Source organism: Humulus lupulus, chromosome 5 (assembly GCF_963169125.1).
Source record: "Humulus lupulus chromosome 5, drHumLupu1.1, whole genome shotgun sequence".
Taxonomy (NCBI): Eukaryota; Viridiplantae; Streptophyta; class Magnoliopsida; order Rosales; family Cannabaceae; genus Humulus; species Humulus lupulus.
The window spans coordinates 241,892,273-241,918,326 of NC_084797.1; the positions used below are offsets into that span (position 1 = coordinate 241,892,273).

General features: G+C 34.5%; 1 protein-coding gene across 1 annotated transcript; it reads right to left on the reverse strand.

The window, feature by feature from the left end:
• Positions 1 to 5,979: 5,979 nt before the first annotated feature.
• LOC133778593 (long chain acyl-CoA synthetase 4-like) lies at positions 5,980 to 12,073 on the reverse strand. The gene is made up of 19 exons (XM_062218572.1): positions 11,756 to 12,073; positions 11,284 to 11,347; positions 11,061 to 11,150; positions 10,895 to 10,951; positions 10,377 to 10,425; positions 10,180 to 10,256; positions 10,021 to 10,060; positions 9,836 to 9,930; positions 9,443 to 9,610; positions 9,144 to 9,254; positions 8,979 to 9,066; positions 8,683 to 8,749; positions 8,237 to 8,312; positions 8,022 to 8,139; positions 7,572 to 7,817; positions 7,337 to 7,476; positions 6,715 to 6,897; positions 6,487 to 6,606; positions 5,980 to 6,299 (listed from the first exon to the last, which is right to left on the reverse strand). Exons 1-19 carry the CDS (start codon positions 11,905 to 11,907, stop codon positions 6,252 to 6,254), a joined length of 1,989 nt encoding a protein of 662 aa, XP_062074556.1. The 5' UTR covers positions 11,908 to 12,073; the 3' UTR covers positions 5,980 to 6,251.
• Positions 12,074 to 26,054: the final 13,981 nt, after the last annotated feature.

A 26,054-nucleotide genomic window follows, 5' to 3' on the forward strand; every position in this document is an offset into this window, starting at 1 on the left:
CCAACACTGGATTATTACATATTTAAGAGTTTCATAATGGAGAAAAAAACAGAAAAAAACCTGCAAAATCCAGCACATAAAAAATATTACTAGTTCAAGCAGAAATAAAACATAATAGGTCAACTAGAATACAAACAAAACAAGTTAACCTCGGTACTTGCAAGACGCTTTGTTGTGCCCTTTACCACCACACTTGATACAACATCGTTGTATCACAACCTTGTCTCCATTAGAAGGATATCGATTTTTCCTAATTCGTCCGACCTTTTGCTTCTTCGGTCGGCCTACAGGTTTCTTCTCAATCGGTACTTCAACTTGGATGTTCTTAATGTCTTTAGGAAATTCTCAATCATCCTCATCACCAACTGGCATAATTGTCCCCTCATATGTGCTCTTCCAACTCTCTCTTGTGTAATATTGAGAGCACAATGCGTACATGCTAATATTTCGTTCTTGAGCAGCAGCACATGCATGTGGACAAGGAATCTTCATGATTTGGAATAGGCCGCAACTGCATTGTCGTGCCTCCAAATAAACTATACCACCGCTCTGAACTGTTCCTCCGGGGTGGACATTAAATGTATAAGGTCCAACTCTGTCGACGCTTAAGAACCGAGATTTCTCAAATTGACATGACAAGTCCCCCTCCATAACTGGTGATAGAGTCGTGCTACACTTTTCAGCGTTTTCCTTTCGAGTAGCAAACCATGTTTGAATAGTAAACCTGATAAATTCAACAAAAGCAGTGATCGGGAAGGCTCTTGCGTCCTTAGTTTTGCTGTTGAAACTTTCAGCCCAATTACTTGTCATTTGCATTGTAACGGTCCCCTGGAAAGTACGCACGAACCCATCTTTCAAATCCAATGCCCTCAAGATATAGTGCAACTCGAAAATCCATTGCTTTTATCTTCTCAAATTCTCTTTCAAAATCTGTCTTCTTATACGAGTATGCACAACTGTAAATATGATCCGTGAAGCAATCAGTCTTGAACTTGCTAGCCACGTTCATAATAATGTGGTGGTAGCATGCGCCATGGGGTGCATCAGGGAAGACAAGTTCCAAAGCATGAACAATGCTTTGATGCCTATCCGATACGAATGCTAAGTTCTCAACATCACCAATCGCTTATTTCAACTTCCTCATGAAATAGGTCCAAGAGTCGTGGTTCTCACTGTCAACTATTGCGAAAGCAATCGGAAATATGTGGCTGTCTGAATCCAATGCCATGGCACACAACATTTGGCCACCATACCTAGTTTTCAAGAAGGACCCATCAATACATATAACAGGTCGACAAAACTTGAATCCCCGCCTACAAGCACCCAGAGAAAAAAAGCAATACTTGAAGCGACCCTCGTCTACCTTGAAATCAGTAATGGAATCGGGATTGTTCAACTGCAGCATGTGCAAGTACCCAGGTAACTTCGAATATGAAGCTTCAGGCGTACCCCTAACTATGTGGAGTGCTTTCTCTCTGCATCTCCAAGCCTTCTCATAACTCATTTCGATCCCGAAAGAATTCTTCATATCTTCTCTTATTTTGGAGGCTAAATAATCTGAACCATTAACTGAGAATTTATCCTTGATCAGTTCGGCAACTACCAAAGGTGATGCTTGACGGTTATCTTTTTTTCGAACATCGAGGGAACATGTGTGTACATTTTCAAATGCTGTCACCTCGAACATGTTAGAAAGTTGCTTCTTCTTCCCTCTTAACCTCCACCCACAATCAGGATCCTTGCATGTAATATACCAAACATCAGTACCAGACTTCTTAACTATAAAGTCGAATCCCTTCTTCATTGCAAACAAGCCAGCAACCTTCTTTAAGTGTTCCTTGTCTCTGAAAAACTTTCCTAAATGAATCTCCCCGCCCGATGTGCCACCCATAGATATATAGTGACTATTATCCTCAATGTCTTCTCTTGTAAACATCTGAGCTTTGAATTTACTATAATATGTCGAAGAAGAGAGTGGATCACTAAATTCTCTAGCATCATTTGTTCCGTCTGGACGACTACTACTAGTACCAGGTGTTTGGCGATCTTCTCTACGGGGTCTACTTCTACATGTTGTTTGCCTCGGTATTTGGTACGACAGTGGACTCAGGCTCAAAGCTTGAGAACGGACCTCTGTTTCTTGGTCATCATTGCCCTCAAAATCATTTTCAGGGTCAGGACAATCAGGAAAATCATCATGAAATGGCATCTGTGCTACATGATCAACTGTCGGTATGAAAGGGTTTGATTCAGGTACAGCAGTGGCTACCAGCACCTCCGGATTTGTTTCTGGAACATAAGTCCCAACCTCACTACGAGTATCATTAACAGTACTTGGTGGAGGATTATGATCAACAATGATATTCTTCTCCACCAAAGTCACAAAAAGGGGAACAAATTCATCTGCCTTCTTCAAAAGCATTGACAAATATAAGCTTGCACCCTTGTCATTCCTTATAAGTTCAGGCCGATACATTAACCCTTTCATGTACTTATAATTCACTTCTAATTTCAGGTCATACTGCACTTTGTCAACCTCCAGCTCTGATTACAGAAGTTCAACAAGTTATGAGTAAGTTATGTCCTTCTCCAACTCGAACGTTAAATTTTCGGCTCCATTAAAAACCCAATCTCTACCTTCACGCTCCCAAACACCATTATACATTAAGTACGCGAACAAAGTTGACCCTATCATGTACAAAGAAAAAAAAATCAGTAAATGGCAACAAAATGTCGAAATTTAGTTCAAATGTTTTGGCATCGTACCAGTATCGGGCCATATCGGGCGGTATCGGGCAAAGTTTTATTTATGTTTTTGATCACTTAAAACACTAATATCGGGCAAGTATCGGGTAACATCGCATACCATCGTACTATTAGGTCCGCAGTAACTTAATAATAACAATCAGGCATATATCGGACTACTATCGATCCATTATCGTACTTAAAAGGGTGTATAGATTTAAAATAATAATCCGGTCAACCATCGAGTAGCCATCATACCTTTATAACCATCGGGTAACCAAACTATCGGGCAACCATCGGGTTGCCATCGGACCTTCATCCCTAACCTTGAAACTTAACAACTATCGTGCCTGTATCGGGTCTTTATCGGACACTATCGGGCATTTAGAAAAAAACTCGGGGAACCCAAGAAAACGCAGATTTTCACATAACACGATTTTCACCCAAAAAAACAGCAAAAAATACCAACAAAGTACAGATCCAACATCTAAACAACATTATGAATCATAAAAGCAACCAACAACAACAAGAATAAAAAAAATCACTTACCCATTTAATCTCTTCACTATGAGCAAAATAACACAAAGCTTGGTGTTTCTCCTCAAACAATCCACAATGTCCGAATGTGTATCTTTCTTGCAAGATTTTAGTATAAAAATCTTGTGTGTAAAACGTATGGTGAAGAGAGAGTGAGAGAGAATGTATGGTGAAGAGAGGTATGATGAAGAGAGGTAGAGAGGAAGAGGGAGAATAGAGAGGAAATGTGTTATGAGAGGGGTATTTTTGGTATTAAATGAAAGATGAGCATTGATATCATATGGTGGTTAACTTTGGTTCAAATTTTAATTATTAAGCTAATGTAAGCATGATTAATCAAATTCCCCTTTGAAAATGATGGTTGAGACAAGAAAGGATAAAGTATATTCATTGGTTTATTTTGTTTATTAAATTAGCAATATAACTCTTCCAGTTGCAACAGTTTCGATAGAAAGAACATTCTTTGCAATAAATATTGTGAAGAATCAAATGCACAACAAAATAGGAGATTAATGGTTGAATGATAGTCGTACTATGTATCTTGAGAAGTATTCAATACTGTTGATAATGAGTCTATATCATCCATTGTTTTCAAAACATGAAATCTCGTCGATGATAACTTTAAATGTACAAGCTAAAAATTTGATTTATTATACTAAGAGTTTATGACATTGTGTATTTTTTTTATATAATGATTTAGATTTCTTGATATACTATTTATAATTTTAATTAATTTTTTCACCTATTATATTATTTGTTTTGAAAAAGAAAATTGTGCCCCTTTAACCAATTCCTGATCAGCCGCTGCTTTTGTGGCATCGATTAGTAAAATTTATCAACTACCATATGAATATATATATATATGGACAAAGTAATCTACCATATAAAATATAACAATATAACAATATTATATATGATACGTATATAATTCCAATAAATCAATTATCATTTGTGGATCATATCTAATTGGCATATTTGTTGTTATATGAGCTCTGCAGCTCTATCGATTTGTAATTATACCAATGATTTAAATTGTTGGCCGATTGCATAAAATCGTGCACCTATATTTTATAAAGTGGCTGGTTTATAGTGGGGAACCGGCGACAAAGTACAGCAGAGTCAAAAAAAAAATTAACCGTTATAGAAAATATTGAGAAATTCTGCCTTAAAAAAGGTTATTGGTGTACCATTTGTGTTTTTGGTTTATAGATAGTTAGAATCTTTATTGTTTTTATATGATTATGTACATTGTAGTTATAACAAACATTACACCAATTTTTAAAAAATTCTGAATAATTTAATATACCAAAAGCATTGTTCAAACATTTATGTTGGACATGTGTTTATTTTTTATCTACACACAAAATATTTAAATTGTGATTTAAACACCGTAAATAATTTAAAATTTCCCATAAAAAATATATAAAAATATAAATAGGAGTATAATTATGTCCTAAAAACATAAATCATTAGAAATTAAATATAAATAAATATTAAAAATTAAGAAGCACTAAATAAGAAGAAACAACAAAATTAGGTGAGTTGTCTCATAATTCAACTTTATTATATCAACATATAATAATATTGGTTGATCAAAAATTTTGTTTTTATACCAAAAACCAAACTATTTATATATAATATCATTTTCACTTAGACAAAATTATTTATTTGACACACTATAATTTATGTGTATATGTTTGAGAGCGAATTCAAACTCCATTTTTTTTTAAATGTAAAAAAGGAGTGGTGCACATGCCACACCTCCCTCTGCCACTCCTAGTTTGTAAGTTTGTATATGCAAAATCCTTGGATTTTGCAAAAGCTAGTGGATAATTATGACGCTGCAATGTCAAACTTGTAATATAATAATGGCATATTATTTTGAGACTGATTGAATGTGTGAATGTTGATGTTGAAATCCATAATTATTGTTGAAATGCTCATATTATATTGTAGTATTAGCATAAGACATGAACATTTCTAGATATTTGTTCTTGATGTGATTACTACAAATCCATTCCTAGGATTGATCAAGACATTTAGAGATTGGTTACTTGTTTCTATGATTTCATTTAAACAACTTACTTGGATAGCCTGGTTACATGGTTCAAACTCTAATATCATCACATTCATTCGCTTCAAGTTCTAGACTTCGCAATAAAAACATATGAAAACTATTTGAGGGGTCTCGCAAGGTCTTGTAGTTCTTACTTTATTCTCAAAAGTGTAATGATATATGCACCCAAACATTACACACGGTGATGTGACAGTTTAGCCAAGTCCATCACATTTATTAAAACTGGGAACCACTGTTTTAAAAAACAGTCACTGTGTGTAATGTTAGATGCATATATCATTACTCTGCTCAAAATAGACCTGGTAGAATCATTGCCTAATTTTTCCATATATTTCTATGTTTATGGCTTTGGTTTTGGACTACATGGTCCATCCATTTAGATTTGTATCTCATTTATTATGCTTCCACTTTTTTATTGATAATTATTTGGGAAAGGGCATATGATTGATCTTCTATAAAATTATTCATTGGTTTATTAGTTTGTGTAATTGTGTTTTGGAATAGTTTATTCCCATAGTTGTACACAAAGCTAAGAACACAATCATAGAAAATTAAAAAAAACAGTGGCACATGTCCTTTGGTAGTGGTTCAAATGGCATAATAAGAAGTAAAAACAAGTATAAAGAAAGTATCAAAGTAACCTACATTCAATTTAAAATTTATGAATTGTCAAATAAATAAGAGCTGAAACATAATGACTACTATGAGAATATTAAAAGGTCATTTACACTGACACACTAAAGCTTTTTAATTACTTATTAAAGTGTATAAATAATCCCCATGTACAGTCAGAAAGAGAGATGAAAAGGAAATTTTCAATTGGAAAAGGTTTAGTCAAATGGGAACTTTGGGAAGAGACCTTCGAAACTGCAGCTCTAGTTGTCCATATCTTTCAGGTCCTGGGCTTGTTTCCCTCCTTGTACATGTTATCAATCACATTCTGCAGAAAAATTCAAGTTATTACTTCTGTTACTATAAACTGACCAAAAGAGCCCAAGATCACCATGGGATTACAGGATTTAAAATGAATCTGTTAGACAAAATTATATCTCATCCAAATTGATTTTCACATCTATAATGGGCAACGTCGAAAAGCCGAGAATTTCGGAGAAAGAATTTTCATTTACCTTGTAGTATTTGAGCAACTGGGGTCTCTTTTTCTTATATGTTGGAGTAATGAGGTCACGCTCCATGTCAAATGCCTCTGGGTCAAGGTGAACAGCTCTTACGAACTCAAAACCTTTCAACTGCAAACAACAAGAGCTAATATTAGGAAAAGTCCCCAGTGATTCTTAGAATGCAAATCATTCTTTGGTAACAAATGACAGTAAGTTGAGATTGAAATGGATTGGAACCTTTTTCTCTTTGCCAATCTTATTGAGCTCTCCCATAATGTATTCCTTTGCTCTTGCATTTTCACAAAGAGACTTGAAGTCGCCAGATATATTATTCTCTTGGGCCCAACGTTCCAGTGCTTGTTGGTTAGGGTTAATCACGGCAACGAGGAAGGACTCAAAGCTGCTCCCGTAAATCCATATCTGATATTAATGAAACAAAGGACGAGACGTTAAACTAATGTCAACTTCCACCTGATGATATAAACATAGGACAGAAGTCCTGTATATATCTGCAAACTTCTAAAACACAGATCCATTCAGTAAAAAATAGTTATTTTTTTGTTTCCTTGTTCGGAGGGGAAATAATTTGTATATCAGAAAAAAGGAGACCCTAATGAACCAATTAGCCATTCACCCTCAAAAACAGACTTGAATATACAGTTGAAGCAAATAAGAATAATGTGAAAGCTCAAGAAAACAATATTTTCCCTGAATTATGGGTAAAGAGGAATGTGAATATACATGCCTGCCCAAAACACTCCTAATTTTCCTACCAAAACATCTCTAAACATTATTGGAGCAGCTGATCAGATTAAAGCAAATAACAAAGAAAATTGTGGGATACATAAGATAAACTTACTGAGTCAATGTCAGAAACAAGACCATAAATGTTCTCTAAGTTCTCAACTGCCACATATTCTCCTTGAGAAAGCTTGAAAATATTTTTCTTACGGTCGATGATTTTCAAGCTTCCATCTGCTTGCCACTCACCAACATCACCTGATGCAAAGATGTATACGAGACAAATTGGTAAGGATTTTAATAAGCCATGATAAGGAAGTCATATTTAATTATAGAAAAAAGATGAGAAAAACCTGTATGGAACCATCCATCAATCATGACCTCCCTGGTTAGGTCTTCACGTTTGTAGTACCCAGAGAATAAGGTGCTTCCCTTCACACATACTTCTCCACGCGGTACTTCTACAAGGGCATCATATCCCATTTCCGGAACCGATTCCAGGCATACATCAACATTGGGTACTGGAGGCCCCACTGTACCAAGCATTGGTAGTTCATTTGGTAGGGAGACAAATGTTCCCGCGCAAGTTTCAGTTAGACCTGCACAGATTGACACAGATATGAGACTCTTCTTCAAGTACTAGCATCATATTTCCAGTTTTTTTTAGAGTACTAACAAGTTAGCAACTATTTACAGCTAATAATATGTCTAGAGGAAACTATGTTAAAGACAAACCAAAGAACAAAACAACAAGTTGAGGAAATAGATAAAAAGTTAGGCAGTAAGTTCAGAAGATATGGTACCATATCCTTGCAAAACGTGAGCACATGTCACAACTCTTAAGTAAGCCTCTACATGAGTAGATAGAGGAGCAGCTCCAGACAGGATAAGCCGTACATTACCTCCCAATCCTTGCTTCACCTGAAAGCATCAGTAAATCTAACAAAATTCAGAAATTGTTTGTAAAGAATTTTATCAAGCAAATTACAGTTGAGAAACGAAAGAGTGTCTCCATCACCTTATTAAATACAACTTTGTCACATATTGGAGATGCTTCTACATGTTTATGCCCCTTTCTCATGTTATTATACTTGCTGTAGCAATTAAGCAAAATTATCAAGAACTCATAATAGCAATGAAAACCCAATCTCTCCCAATTTCACAAAGCCTGATTGCAAAATAAGGGCTCACTGAACTTTACAAATACTTCAAAGGAAAATATATTATACGCTGGCACACACACACCAAAAAAAATATGAAAGTTTTATGCTAGAAACAACAATCATCTAGAAGTGTACTATTTTTTTTTCCTTGAACAAGTTTAATAATCTTGCACTAAAAATGAACCCCTTGAGAAGGAAAAGAATGGAAAGAGGAGGTAACTTAAACTGTAAACTGAATGTAATTCACTAATTTATGTATTTTAGCCATTTCTTTACAAAGATTTTGGAACACTGCACTTACAATGAGTATGCAAGATTGAAGAGAGTCTTCTTTAAGAATCCCCCAGAAGAAATCTTCTGTGTCAAACCTGGAAATTTTTCAAGTAATTTAAATCGATTGGATGAAGAAGGAAATCTCCAACACAGGTTTCATAACAAAATTGCATCGAATATACATAAATATTTCTATCAATGCTTTGTTGCCACAAATTATGGACCAAGCAATTGTCAGCACTCCCACCAAGATTGCCACTTTTTTTACCCATCAAAAACGAAAAAAATTAAAATCACAAGTACATCCATTATGAGGAAGATTACCAGAGTAAACTCTATCCAGCACACGGGGAACGGCACAAAAAATAGTTGGTTTTAGCTCACCAATGTCTTCAAGTAATAATTTGACATCCTGATAATGTAACAGATGATCAACTACTAGATTTAACTTCTATTTGGTTAAATACAAGTTAGTAGTTAAGCACTTACTCCGCGCCAGAACCCTATTGAGGCACCATGCAAAATAAATAACTCCTCAATCACCCGATCAAAGATATGTGCAAGGGGAAGATATGAAAGATATACATCTTTCTCGGTCAACTATGAAGAAAAAGACAGGTTGAAAAAAGAAAAATCAGTATCATATAAAACAAAGTGGTGATATCATATTAACAAATTAGCTTCTTTTTTCCCAAAAACCTAGCATAATTGATTTACCTTCTGAAAACTAAACATGAAGGTTTAAATAAAATGAATTTACCTATTTCCAGCCAAAAATGAGGACTTACCTCTTCATTTACACTCTCAAGCAATCGCCTCACCCCGGCCAAAAGAGAAATGATGCTCTCATTGGATATCAGTACGCCCTTAGGGTCGCCAGTAGTTCCACTAGTATACATTATAGTGCATATATCAGTTTTCTTTTTCACTGGAAGGTCAAAATCTTTATCATTACCCTGTTAGAAACAGATCAAAAAATGGATCAACACTACTGATTCCTACGATATTCATAACCCGCAGAAGCTAATGCATTTTTAAAACAGACTTTAAGACTTTTCTCTCTCCTTCAATATAGCCAGCTTAAAAGATTTCTTCCATTTTTTCCACATGATTGTTTTATCAATCATTAGTACTAAGTACTAACTATACAAGAAAATGGTAGATAAAATGAAATAACCTACCAATTGCAAAAACTCTTCCCAGGAATAGATCCTCACTCCAAACTTTTCAACAGATTCCTTTTGTTCCGGTGTAACCTTGCCAAAACTCACAATTGCTGCAGTAGACATACGTACAAGTACTTCTTACTTACCTTCTTACTGAAAGATTCATAGAAAAATGAATCCAGAAAATGCAAATAACTTACTTTTTAGATAATTTGTGGTGCTAGGAAATGTTTTCAAAAGCTGAAAAGGGGGAAAACAAATATACGTATGAGTTAATTTGAAATGGCAACCAATGATTGTTTTATGTTTTGACTCTCAAATTGCTTCCATTTATATTCAATTGAGGTCAACAGCTGTACCTCAGGAAGCTTTTTTTCTTCTGCAAAAGCAATTGCAACCTCAGCATGGTTTAAGACGAACTCAATCGCACCAGCACCTACAAAATGCTCACAAGTCAGAACAAATAAATACAAAATGAATTTCAAAATAAACAGTTAAAGAATCTTCATTGCATTTGACATAGGTTGGCAGAATGCTAAAGAAGAGAAAAGCATACCTAAGGTGTCATACAACGGAACACAATAGAGTCCATGAGCATTGCAAGCCTGCATTAGTATTGCAGTACAATTAAAAATTATCAAGGCAAAAGTATACCACCTAGAAGCATGAATAAACATGCGAGTAATGTCGATAGACAATACAGAAAATCAAGCAAAATTTGCCAGTTAGAAGAATAGCTGGATGGAGAGATATATTATCAATTCCCTACACTAATAAGAAGTTTGCACAGCTCATACACCAGCAAAACAATATGCATTCAAAAACTTAGAAGAATTATTAACTTAAATATGTTGAGGATATGCTAATGTGCAGAATTAAAATATATTTAAATATGTATATATCAGCATAAATTATTTCATAAGGATCATATTGTGTGAGAAACGGACTATCAGCAAAACTACACATGAGATGGAGGTTCTCTTCATGCTTGTTTCATTTGACTCGCCACGATCTTAACTTTCAGTGACCAAAAGAAGTAAACAAAAGCAATTGATCAGGTAAAGAAGAATGTACCTGCATGCTCATAATCCACTCGGCGGAATTGGCACCATAAATACCACATTTGTCTCCCTGCAATCAAGAAGGAACGCATTTTTAGCGTGTTCAACCGGCTCGAACAACAAATTTTCTTTTTACATACATACAACATAAAATCAAACAAGTTCACATAGAGACATACTTCTCCGAAACCGCAACTGCGCATGGCATTTCCAAGTTTCATCACACATTTATAAACCTCTTTATACGTTTGCCAAACATACTTTCCAGCCTGCAAAGAAAGGGCCACTTTTCAAAACCTTTAGCTTAATACTGAAAAAGAGTTCATACAACTCAAATATCAGTGCTTTGATACACATCGAATTTTATTTTTATGCACCAAAGTAAAAAAAATAAATAAATACCTTCCCATCCACAACCTCTCGGCGACCAAGCATTCGGTTATCAGGATTTCTCTCCACAGAAATCCTACACAACAAATAATAGCGAAAATTTATTTGACTGATAAAAGGCAAACTTTGTAACCAAATTACTTCACTTTTCAGTTATTTAATCAGATCATGGCTTCTTTTACTCTATAGGGTACATAATGTACGGTCAACCTCCAATAGCTAAATAAAGCAATATAAACCAGCCTAACCCATCTGATCAGAAGTTCAGAACAAGGCTTTCATAACAAAGTTTCTCTAGCTTGGATCAAATCCCATAATTCCCACAACGAGCTTAATTAACCCAATAACAGTAACACTACAAGCTTACTCAAAAGCTCAAAATCAAAAATTTCACATTTATTATCACCCGAAACAAACTGAAAATCAACAACGCCCCAACACTCAAACCCAAATTACCAAAAACATAAAATAGAATTCAGATTACCTAAAGACATCCCAGCAACAATCCAATCCTTCAATCGGGGGAGGGAAGCCATCCTTGGCGAACACACTTCGATAAACAGGTCCCATTGAAGGCCTTCCATCCTTGGCTTCCTTGGCCTTTTCGACCTCAAAAATATACTTCTTCTGCGCCATTTTCCAGACTAAGTTGAAACTTGGAGAAATCTGAAGAGTGAACGAAATTTGTGAACGAAATCAATTCGTATTTATGGCCGAGAAAGACAAATGTAAAATTCAATTTAGGTAGTTTGGGTGGCCAAAAATGGCGAAATGCATATATGTATATTGCACTCAAGGTCGCTTTCCTCTTTTTTTTTTTTTTTTTTTTGAAGAGTCAGTTTAAATATATGGCGGAGCTGGATTTGACTTGAAGACGAAACCTCATAAAATATATATATATATATATTTTTTAAATTCTCATAAAATAAATATATATTTTTTTAAATTCTCATAAAATAAATATTAATATAAAATAATTGTAGAGAGAGAAAGGAAGACCTGGCCTTGGAGGCTTGGAATATGGAGACTATTAATTAATTAATTAATTTCTAGATTAAATTTGACATTGTTTTCAATTAAATTTTTGGTAATATTGAATTATTTTTCTTTTTATGAAGAGTAATATAAGATATTTAGATGGAAAAATAATATATTTGCGCACAATTAGGTATTTAGTTATCTTGATATTTCAAAACTAGTTTTTATTTTGTTTATTAAATTCTAAAAAAGAGAAATTAATTTTTATTTTAACTTTTATTCTTCCTAAAAATTTACATTTTTCTTTTTCATTATTAAAAATTTCACCTAAATTTTGAAATCAATATCCATTTTTTACTTAATTTTAAAGCATGTGTCATTAAAAAAAATTGCTAAACTTGTGTCCATGGACCATTTGCAAGAGCTTCTCTATTGTATTCTTCAAAATACATCATTAAATTTTTTTTTTTTAATTTTATCTTAAATTTTTACATTACACGTATAGCAGTTTCTTTATATTTTCTTTACAAAATTAAATATTATATTTTTAGATATTATTCATTTATTTAGAATAAAATAATATGAGAAAGAGAAAGAATAAGAGAAGAATAAAAAAAATTATTAAATTAAATTAAATGATGAATAGTGTGTAGCTAAATATGGAGAATGTTTTATTTTTACTATAGCTTAGTTTAAACACATTATTTATTATACATCATCTCATATGTAGAAGAATTTTAGTACTTTTTATATATTTTTTTATATTTGTAGCTATTTTACATTAGATATTGTGAGTGCTCAATCACTCCTAATAGATTGCCTAAAATAGTTAAGAAAACTAAAAAAGTCTACAAACACATAGATATTTTACATGATATTATTTTCTTAGCCAAACTAGACTTTTCTCATTTTAGTGCTATTTTAAATGTTTTTTTTTTAAATTATTCATTATCTCTCTATTATTTTTTCTTTTTTGTTTGCTACTTTTTTTCTTATTTTAATTAATAAAAAGTATTAAAGATATAATATTTAAATTATATAAAAGAAAATATAAAAAATCTGATATATAATATAATGTAAAAATGTGATGTAAAAAAAATAAAGATAGAGTTTTTATGAGGTATTTTAAGCAAGAGAGTTTTGAAATAATTTATGAATATAAATTTATATTAAAATTTGGGCTATTTTGTTCATATATTTAGTATAAAAATTGATAATTGTGAAATTTCAACTTTACTAACTCCCCGTTTGTTTTAATCTACCACTTTTATTTTATGTGTTTTTTTAATAATGCATATTATAAAATGCAATATAAATATATTTTTTTAAGAAATTATATGAACAAATATTAAAAACTTTCATTCACTTTCATATATTTAGTATTGCTGTATGGAGGTTTTTTTTTTAAGAAACGAATCTTAAATTAGTAAAGATAATAGAGCATTCCTGATAGAGTACCAGAAAGGTGATGTATTATTATATTTAACACATTTTAGTAAAAATATCACTATAATGGTGTTTTAAAAAGTGTATCAAATTTAACAATATAAAATGAGTCAAATTTGGAATACCAATAAATGTCACTTTTTATTTATTATATTATCATTAATTATTATAATTTATTGACTAACAATTAATGACGATTTAAAAATTATTTACTCGCACTTTTAGTATAGGTTTAGGTTGTATGTTTCTCAAATCGTACCTTGTGGTGTAATTTGTTATTTGAAAATTTATAAATATATCAATTGATTTACTACATCATCCAACTTTTCATTTTTTTAGTTTGTGCTTGCTAGCGGTCTCTCCCCCTTCTTTTGAACCTCGAACAAAAAATAAATCTTGCCATAGCTCAATTAAGAGTTTCGAATTGAAAAAGCCTTAGTCTTAAACCAATTTCACTAAAATTAACCTAATCAGATCTCGTATTGAATCGAGCTTTGTTCACACCCTAATTTGACTGTGTTACACCCAGATTTCGAGCCTTGAGAGTGGTGATCTCGAAAGCTGGATTCGTCAGGAATGAGCTTATAATGTCTGGAGCACGTGTCCGCCACCTAGGCATCGAACCTACAAAGCAGGGGCAACCTCGAAGATGGTAGCCTCGAAATCCTCACAAGCCTGAAAGGCGGACATCGAAGTACGTCTGTTCTCGGATGACCTCGGATCAGGGGCTTCGAGCCTGACATAAGTATGAGCTCGAAGCCACATGATCTCGGGGAAAATGCTACAGCTCGAAAGTCAGTAAGAGACCTGGGTGGGCACGGCATAATGTAGATTGATAACTTTGAATATCCCAGTGAGTCATTTTGGAGAGACGCAGTCTATATTAATTGTTGTAAATCCCCTATAATAAGGTGTATTTATTATTCAGTTATACGCCCCCCTGATCTTCAAGGGACGTTTGCTTGTATATAGGATTACATGCTTTAAGGCCATTAAATTTATTTACATATACAGAATAACTTCCCGAAATGTGTGGGATAGTATTCTGAAATCTACTCTATAAATAGAGGGGTCAGGCATCATGAAAAAAGACCCCGAATTTTTGTGATATGGAGAGAAACTCTGAAAAATTCATTCTTGAAGAATTTCCAGAGATCATTTAAGTTCTAATAACAAAGACTCGTGGACTAGGCAGATTTAACTGCTGAACTACGTAAAAAATCCTATTTGTTTTTATTGTATTTTTCTGGCCATAATTATTTATTGTTTTCGTACTCTTATATCACTGTAGACGAAAAACAACGTCAACAGACTACCTATTAAGTTGTATTCTATTGTGCATGCATTATTTTTAATTTATAAATTTAAAAATATTTTATATTATTTTTTTATTTTCTAGTACTTTTTTAGTTTAAAATTTATAGTTTAATTGTCTTGGGTTAGGAGAGTATCCAATGACAAAAAGAGTAGAATATAATGGGAGAAAGAGATAGTGTCATTCGGAGCTTTCAATTATATATTTCACAACATTCATCCTATCTAATAATAAAACAATTCAAACTAAATTCTCTACTATCATAAAAATTAATCAATAATCTGACAAAAATTAATAAAATGTAAAATTATTTATGTAATATAAAATTAAGCTGGCATTAAAAAAAATTACATATTATGAAAATAATTTAGAAGAGTGAAACTAACTGAGGTTGATTTTTTTCGAATTATAAGCAACTTTTACGGACAGAATAATCTTCAAGCATATTTCCTTATTGTTAAGTTTATAGCCAAATATTATTATTATTATTATTATTCTCAAATAATAAAATATATACGTGTATGTATTTCAATTTCCACAAATATAAGTATTAGATACGTATTATTCATCTACTTATTTGTAACTAACACAGTTACACATGTATTTAGTGAGTTGATTCGTCTTAGTATGAATAAAATTGAGATTTTATTTTTTTAATTTTTTAATTTTTTTTTAATTGATTGGATTGTAATGGGAAGTGTTTTTAGACAAAGGGAAAATTTGGTTAGGTTATATTTATATCCCAAATTAATATAAAAACATTAGTTTTTTTAAAAAATAAAATATATTAGTTTAAATTTTTTAATTTTACATATGAAATTTGAGTGTTAGTAAGTACATCTCAATCTTTTATACCTAAGTTGCATTTATATCTCTAATTATTTTGCTATAAAAGTCTCTTCCCTAATAATTAAATTGATGTGATCATTGATCTATCATTATTGATAATTTAGCTGATAGTAAATTTAAAAATAAAAAATACTTTCCTACAAAATCTTGTTATATTTGCCTAATGTTGTACTTATATTCTTATTATTTTAACCATAAATTTTAATACAAAGTACTTTTTTCAATTAATAATGATGTTGCATTCTTTGTATTTTGATTAATTTTCTTTTACATTATGTTTGATAGAGAAATTTTTGGGTTGGTCGACCTAACTCAAGACAAAGGAGGCAACTACACGATGATTTTTTTAAAATTTTAATTAAAATTTAACAAAATTAAATTTTAAAAAGTTAATGTATTTTTGTAACATTTTAATATATTTTATTTTATATTATTGTGTCTACTAAATTTTTTATTTGATTTTTACATATAACTTATATAGTTTATTCCTCACTTACATACTTATTTTTATTAAGAAAATGTTAACTACTAGCCTGGAGTATGCTCATTCCACTACAAAAAAAAGTATTTTAGGGCTTGAAAAAAAAAAAATTAGGGTGTGCCTCCCGCCAATGCTTTCTTTGAGAAACTTAAAAAGTGAAATTTTTTAGAACGCTCGTTACGAGCTCTAAAGTAATGTTTTTAGGACTCGCATTGTGTGTCCTAAAATATTTCGTTGAGTATCTTTAAATAAAGTTCTTTGGCTCTTATCGCGTACCCTAGAAGAATATTTTTAGGGTGCACAATGAGTGCCCTTAAAAGTATTCTCCGATACCACTTCTCCACTTTATTCTCTAAATATAACGTTAATTTTTTTTATTACATCTTACATCAATTTCTTCATAAATGTAAAATACAGAGAAAATACTACAATAATATGTAAAAAAAAGTAAAATAGAGAATCAAATTGAAGGAACATATATCCTATATATCTCATTTTGAGTCCTCTTACTAATCAACACATTGTTTAACTAACCCCAAACTAAAACTAGGCGACCAAGGTGAGTGGTTTTTAGGTTTAGTCTTATGGACGGTAGGGAGGGGGCGTCTCCGGCAAGTTGTAGCTCACGAATTTGTGGATTTCTGCGAAGTGTAGTATCAGGGTGGGTCGCCAAACTAGTGGTAGGCAGCGGAGACGGGCAACTCACCTTAGTAAGGGCCGTCGAGATTTTTCTTAGTCATTAGAGGAGGAATCTAGTTACTACCATGACTCACCTTGGCTATTTTTTGTTTGTTTTTTTTTCTTTCTTTACCTTTAAGTTTGATGTTGTTGTTTTTGAATTATTATTGTTTGTTTGGCTTGTTTAATTCCTTTTAGTATTTTCCCTAGTGACTCGATAGTATTTACCTTTAGTTTTTTTTACCTTTAAGTTAGATTGTGTAGTTCCAATTAAAGACATCAATCTTATTAGGGTTTGTTGTCATATGCTTATCTTTTGGGGAGTAAATTATCGTTTGGGACTTATAGAGGAGAATTAAACGTGTTAATTGAATGAAACCTCGACTTCTTACCTTTTTTTTTACCTAGAAAAAACAAAATTATCGAGCATTGATAGGTCCCTTTTATGGTTCTCGAAACTAAAATTTGAAACTTATTCAACCATTTCCGTCTTTTATGGTTGAAAATTTCTTAATTTAAAGAAAGCAAATACATCAATAAATTGTGAAAAATAAAAAATAAACTGAAGAAATGGTCAATAGTGGTCACACCTACAAAATAAAAAAGTCAATATTGTCATTTTTGTCGTATTATAACAAACCCCATCCCATAAGCAATATAAGCTGTAGAGGAACTTTATCCAATAAGCATTTTATTTATTTATATTTGTAATTAATAAATTCATAAAACTTATCTTGTTTACGGTAAATACTTATTTTATAATTTGTGTTTTAATCGAATTAGATACTTGATACTTTATATTTTCTATAATATTTATCTGGTACTTTGTGATTGGAATCGTACATATTTAGTATTCTGGACTTAAATTTTATCAATATAACTAAATTGTTCTCAATTATATGAGTTTCAAATTCAAATTTAATCAGTTAATTACATTTAACTGAGGACAATTTAGTTATATTAATAAAATTTTATTGTTCAAATTTGAGTCCAGAGTACTAAATGAACATTATTGAAAACATAAAGTACAAAGTCTGTATTTCGATAAAACACAAAATAATAAATTATTATATTACTTTTTGTTTATCGAAGCTAAGATAATTTATAGCAATATAGTCTTTTTCTTTTTTTTTCATAATTTTCTTTTAAAAGATATAGTGGAGAGATCTAAAATTAGTCTTTTTATTTCTACTTTATTATGTCAAGTATGCCATTAATATAATAAAAAAGAAAATAAAGATATTAATTTTAATGTGGTTAAATATATTTTTTTTGCACGTCTTTTTCAATTTTAATTGGATATATTTTATTTGGAGATGACAGTATCTTACTTACTTCTAGATGATAATATAAATCTATATATATTTATTTATCTACTCTCAAATAAAATGGTAAGATATTAAAGGAACGTACTAGAAATCTTCTGTCCATATATATGATCTTCTGTCAAAATATTGCATTTAAATAAATAATTCATATATAGGGACAAGATTTGGTATTAATAAAATTGACAGCAGATCATTGAGCTGGAAATTAAAAGATTAATTTCTTTCAAATATGTGTCTTAATCAATTTTTTTCTTCATTATTGTGTGTGTATCATAAACATTATTATATTATTTATACACAAACAAAATATATATAAATCTCAAAATTATTAAGATATATCTGTGAGATCACCTTTGGATATACTCTATTACAAAGTCAATACTTCATTACAATTTAGTTTATTTAACATTATATATAATATTTCATATATATATATTAATTTGGATCTAATAAGGTCTTGTTTGAACTTTACATTTTTGTGAGGAAAAATTTATGAGGGAAAATAAAAGAGATAATATGGAAGAAAATGTTTTTCCACAAATTTGATTAGAAATTTATTTTAATATATTTTATTTTTTTGTAGATATTTATAATTGTTGTAAATTTTAAAATATTATACTACATTTAAGTTTTTATTTTTTTAGAAGAAGAATTCTTAGTTTATTGATTCAATCCAAACATAGAAAAATAGAATCATTCAAAAAAAAATAATTGATTCAAACAAAGCCTAAAAAATTGCTTTGTTTCTAAGTTTAATGGCTCAAATTTCATATACAAGTACATGTTGATAATATTCCACATAAAAAAAGTACTTGTTGATAATATTTTCGTGGTTCATGGTTTGTACGCGATCCACTTTTAAAGAGTTGCGCCATTGATTTATGTTGATTAAAGAGTTGAAAAACGATTAATAATAATAAATGTTGGGAGACTTTCACCTTAAATTGATTAATTTATTACTCATGACTTTCACCTTAAGCATTTTAATTTATAACGAAATAAAAATGAATCTTGATCAATATTAAAAGAAGGAAAACAAAAATATAGACAAATATATAGATTCTGAATAGGTATGTATCTTCCACGTCTTACCTTATAGAAAATGCTTTACCTATGGTACCTTTCCTTATTATATTTTGCAAGGTAAGGTACCAATTTAACCCTATCAGATATAGGGCATCAATACTAAAAAAGGGCACTATAGTGTCACTTTATTGTGTCGATCCACGCAATTATCTTAATAGGGATGATATGACGGTCATCAACCCGTCATTTATAACTCAACCGACGCTAAATGAGTTTAAACAAAACGCACTTTTTGATTATGTGGGGTTAGCGTCGGTCCATAACCGACGCCAAGTCCAAAATATTAACCCCCAACCCGACCTTTCCTCTCATTCTCTCATTTCTCTTCGAACTGAGAGGTGAACTAGCGATGGAGCAAGGCAAACTCATGGCAAACCTAGCCCTCCCGACCCCCAAAACCCCCTCTTCTACCCCCGAAACCTCCCCCACGGGTCTCCGCCACTCCTCCCCACGAGTGCTTCCCCACTGCCTTCTCGGCCTTTTCTTGAACGACAGTGATGAGGAAGAGCTCCCCACAGCCTCCCTAGTCCGATTGCTCCACCGGAGTGGGGACCTCCCACTCATGCTTCAGGAAAAGGTACTTCAACCCCGCCAGCCGTCGATACGAGTTCAAGGGGAGCTGAAACGGCGCCAACTTCATGTAGTTGAGGAAGTCGGCAAAGTATTGATCGAAGGGAAGGAAGGCCCCTGCCTTTAGGTGCTCATCAGTCCAGGCCGCAAAGTCATCCTAGAGTGGTGCGCAGCTCCGTTCCCCTTCAAATGGAGGTCGAGCAATTAGGACGCCAGTCTTGACCTCAATGTTGTGGGACAGCATTATCTTGTTGACCCTTCCTTGGGTCGTGATCTTGGAGACTATTCTCTATGCCTCGAAATCAGGAACTGAGGGATAGGGGATTCGAAGGCGACCTCTTTCCCCTTGTTGGCTCGTTGAGATGATGAGCCAGCTGCACTCTTTTTGGGAACGCTCTTCTTGGGCGCCATTAGATCGCCTAGCGAACGAGAACAATGGAGCACTTAGTAGGCGACCTAGAATTGTTATAAAAGTACGAAAGCACGAAGGAAGGCTTAGGCTTTTAACGTACGAGCTGAGGTAATCTCCGATTCTGAGTCTTCCGACAAATCAGGAGAAGTTTGTGATTTCTTGTGATGCTTCTCATCAGGGTTTGGGCTGTGTGCTGATGCAGTCAGAGAAGGTAATTGCTTATTCTTCTCGTCAGTTGAAGGAGTATGAAAAGAGATATCCCACTCTTGATTTGGAGTTGGCAGCTGTGGTCTTTGCTTTAAAGATATGGAGGCATTATCTCTACGGAGATAAGTGTGAGATCTATATAGACCACAAGAGCCTGAAGTATTTCTTCCCCCAGAAATATTTGAATATGAGACAAAGGCGTTGGCTAAAGTTAGTAAGAGATTATGATTGCGAAATTCTGTATCATCTAGGAAAAGCCAACGTGGTAGTTGATGCTTTAAGCCAGAAAGGTCCGGGACAGATTTATGGTATCAGGCTAATAGCCAGGGAGTTAGCTGATGATATGACCAGAGCTGGTATAAAGTTGTTGGTGGGCCAGTTGGCTAATATTACGCTACAGTCTACGCTGTTGGAGAGAATCAATGAGGATCAGTTGAGTGATCCACAGCTGATCAAGATTAGAGAGGATGTTCTGGCTGGGGCATCCAGAGATTATACAGTGTCTGAGTTAGGCTTGTAGAGATACAAGGGGCGGATATGTGTTCCATTAGACACTGCTTTGAGGCGAGAGATTCTGGATGAATCTCATACTACACTTTACTCTTTGCATCCAAGCACCACGAAGATGTATTAGGATATGAGATCGTTTTATTGGTGGCCGAGGATGAAGAGAGATGTAGTAGAGTATGTGGCTAAGTGCTTGACATGTCAACAGGTCAAGGCTGAGCATTAGAGGCCGGCAGGGTTATTGCAGCCTCTGGATATCCCAGAGTGGAAGTGGGAGGACATCACGATGGATTTCTTGGTGGGCTTACCCAGGACTGTTGGTCAGCATGATTCTATTTAGGTGATAGTGGATCGCTACACCAAGTCAGCTCACTTTTTGTAATGCCCCAAATTTCCTAATAAAGTTTAGGACCTTGATTAGGAGGCCGGGAGGGCCATAATTGATTTATTATGATATTTAATGAGTATATGTATGTTTATGTGAATTATATTATTATATGATGGTGAATGCATGCATATGGCGGCTCATATTTTAAATGCAAGGGCATTTTGGTAATTTGGCCGTTGGGGGCGTGATTGTGTAATTTTATGCATATGGGTGAATTATAATTTTACCACATTATATGTGGTTTGGTTCGAGCCTTTCGACGTGAGACGATCATGGGAAAGCAAGTTTTCGGTCTAGTCATAACGGGATTAAATTCGAGGCTCGTGGTGAGTCTCGGGTTGATATTGATGATTATAGCGTTACCAGGCATTTTAGGGTAACGGGATATGAATTATTGGAAATTGAACATATGGAGATTAGTGGGAATTGGGAAGCGTTAATTATGATTAACGGGATAGGTGGAAAATACCAATTTTACCCTTGAAATGGTTTAGAGGCTTTTATTGGCTTAAGGGTATTTTGGTCATTTTGGGTTTTGGATATATATGATTTAAAGGCTGCTGGCTGTGGAAAGTGGTAGATTTAAACAGAGGTTATCCTCTTCCCTTCCCGTACACTACCTTTCCTTCATCCTTCTTTGGTGTTCTTGAGGCCATCATGAGGTTTTGAGCTAGGAAATCAAAGGTGGCAACTAGGGGACTTGTTTCAATCATTAAAGGGGATTCAAAACCGTGTTTGAGGTGAGTTCCAGTTGTGAATTTACTAGTGTGCTCCGTTTTTAAGTTCTAGTTTTCAGCTTTTGGTTTCTTGATGGAGGTATGGATTTGAGGAGGTTTTAAGTGAAGTTTAGGTTGGGTTTTGATGAGGGGAAGTTATGGGTGATGTTTAGAGGTTTAATTGTGTGTTTGGATAAGGTTTGGAACTGGTTTGAAGGCTTGGTTCCAAGGGAAAACGCAGGGGAGAGTTGGCTGGTGCGTGCTGGTTTCTTGGCTGATTTGCGAAATGAGTCGCGGCCTATCTATGGTGTGCCGCGGCCTGTGTTGGCTCTAAAGGTGAAAATGGCTCTGTCAGGAGGGTGAGCCGCGGCATGGCTGTGGTGAGCCGCGGCCCATCAGGGCAGATTTGACCAAAATTGTGTTTTTAGCCTAGGGATGTCTACCATAGGCCTCGGGGTTGGTCCTAGTACCCGGTTAAGTGGGGATTGATGTCCCGGAGGCTAGATATTGATTTGGGAACTTAAGTTGATCATTTTTATTGATGATACCTTATATTTGGTTATGACTAGGTGACCGCTAAAGGACTAAAAGTTGATCGTTCTCAAGGGTTGTTCTTTTAATCGTTCTAGCTCGACTTTGAGGTAAGAAAACTGCACCCTGTGTATATGTGACATGCATGGCTATTATGGATGCATGTTGGTTGATTATTGAGCATGACATGCATGGTTATTATGATGCATGTTGATTGGCTATTGAGTATGACATGCATGGCTATGATTGATGCATGTTGGATGTTTAAATGTAAACATTGATAGCATAATGAATGCTTGGCAGGTTTTCCCATTTGCATATGATTATTAATGAGGCATGTTGGATGATTAAGTGTGATGCATGTGATGCACGAGAAACATGTGATTAGGGCATGCCATGAGTGATGAATATGAGATTGGCCAGAGCTTGAGTCTCTGAATTTGTGCATGATCATGATTATGCTAGCAACTGTTTAGTAAGCATGATGAATGCCCTATTCTTGGATAACTGGCATATGATACATATTGATAGCATTACTTACTTGTGCATGGCACTGACTAATTAGTCAGATTTGGCAAAGGGGCTAGTATCAGCTGTGAAGCTGTGACTCACTAGTCAGGTTCGGCAGTGGTACTGGGCACTGGTCACGTTGCACTGACACGCCAGTCAGAATTGGCAAAGGTGTTAGTATCAGCTGTGAAGCTGTGACTTATTAGTCAAGTTCGGCAGTGATACTGGACACTGGTCACAGAGCGCTGACTTATTAGTCAGAACGGTCTTAGCGTGGTTCACGCAAGCCAACGGAGATTAGATCTAATCGACTATTAGCATTGAATGACTCAAAGAGCATTAATGCAAGACCGACCCCGAGGGTCGATGATTGAGATAAGCACTTGGAGGCTAGTGGCTTACCTAGCAGCCACTCTCCCTCTTGAATCATATGATGTTCACTCAATGGTTTGGAAGCTTTATGCTCCGTGTGATTATAATGATAATCATTTGATAATGTTTATGAAAAGTATTATGTTTTTTTGCTGGGCTTCGGCTCACGGGTGCTGTGTGGTGCAGGTAAAGGCAAGAGGAAGCTGGACCATCCTTGAGTTGGAGAGCTTAGGTGGTGACGTGTACATATGCAGCTGCTCGTCCGTCACGGCCGAGGTTTAAAGTGGAACTAGGGTTGAACCCTGTTTTGCCGCCTATAACGGCCTGTTGTAAATATTTTATGTAATAAACTCTGAAATTTATATTTTCGGGATCCCAATGTATATATTAAACGTTCTAGTGAAACGTTACATCTTAACCAAGGTTTTTAATCCTTAAACCGCTGATCATACTTAGTTCACGATTTTGGCCAAATGACTCGATTAGCGGGTTTAGCACTATTTACAAGGCACACCGTAACGGTCCCTGGAGATTAGGGCGTTACACTTTCTGCCAGTGAGGACTACTTATACAGTTGACCAGTATGCAGATCTCTATGTGAGAGAGATCGTGCTCCTCCATGGAGCGCCTAGGTCGATCGTGTCAGATCGGGACCCTACTTTTACTTCCAAGTTCTGGGGAAGTTTGCAGAAGGCCATGGGAACAAAGTTAAAGTTCAGTACTGCTTATCATCCTCAGAAAGATGGGCAATCTGAGAGGACGATCCAGGTATTGGAAGACATGTTGCGGGCATGTGTCCTGGACTTTGGTGGATCTTGAAGTAAGTATCTACCTTTGATAGAGTTCTCCTACAACAATAGTTGTCAGTCTACCATTAGAGTTGCACCTTATGAGATGTTGTATGGTAGGAAGTGCAGATCTCCCAGTGAGGCCATTGAGAAGATTAGAGCTCGGATGCTCGCTTCTCAGAGTAGGCAAAAGAGCTATGCAGATCCCAAGCGCAGGAACGTGGAATACTAAGTGGGAGACTATGTCTTCCTTAGAGTCTCGCCATGGAAAGGGGTGAGAAGGTTTGGGAAGAAGGGCAAACTGAGCCCTAGATTTGTAGGTCCATTTGAGATCTTGGAGAGGATTGGTCAGGTGGCTTACAGATTGGCTTTGCCTCCGGCGTTGTGGGCCATGCATAATGTGTTTCATGTTTCAGCTCTTCGGAGGTATGTATCTGACGTGAATCATATTTTGAGTTATGAAGATCTGGAGCTTGAGCCAGATCTCTCCTTTGAGGAGCAGCCAGTTCAGATACTTGACAGAAAAGATAAGGTCCTCACGAATAAGATGATACATTTGGTTAAGGTGTTGTGGAGGAACAGTAAGGTCGAGGAAGCGACCTGGGAGCTGGAGTCAGATATGCAGAGTCAGTATCCCGAGCTGTTCAAATAAATTTCGAGGACGAAATTTCTGTAAGGAGGGGATAGTTGTAATGCCCCGAAATTCCTAATATGGTTTAATGGCTGGATTAGTAGGCCAGGAGGGCCATAACTGTTTAATAATGTCATTAAATGAATATATGCATGTTTATGTGAATTATATTATAATATGATGTTATACGCATGCATGTGGGTCCACATTTGAATATTATGATGTTTTGATAATTTGGCCCGTTAAGGGCATATTTGTGAATCTGGGTGCATATTGTGATTTGTGAATGAGATTCCATTATTATGGAGATATATTCAAGTTATTCGGCATGAGACGGTCTTATATTATGGATTAACGATTTTGTCATAACGGGGTCAATTATTGGGTAATAAGAATGTTTATTTGATATAAATTGGGAGTTATTGAGATCATGATGAAATTCTGGAAGTTTTGACTATAATGTCCCCGGGGGTGTTTTTGGGACCCCGAGCACAAGGTTTTATTTGAGGTTACTTAAGCTTGAAGTAGCTTGTCAGATAGAACGTACGTTAGAAAACCTCTTGTTCTTTCCCGTTAGTTCATTTTTACCGTTCGAAGCGTATTCGAAGAAATCTCGAGTTTTAGGAGTCGGAATCAAGCAAGGATCGAGGCATAGCGATCCTAGGAAATATTAGAAGCTTATTAACCGAAGGATTTGATGAGAAACAACCCAATCAAAGGTAATCTAAGTTTTAAGTTTTGAGTTTTTAGAGTTTCTAAGCTTAGAATTGGATTTTGTGAATCGTTGAGTTTTTTGTTCGTTTGAACCTTGGGTTTTGATGGTTTTAGACCATTGAGAAGCTTGGGAACTTTGATTTGATGATTTAGGAATGTTTAGGCATGTTTTTGGAGGGTTTGGAATGATGAAAAACGTGTTTGGGGATGGCTCTGGGTTGGGGGCCGCGGCCCTGGCTCGAAGAAGCAGGTGGCTGAGTTTGTGCCTGCTGGGCA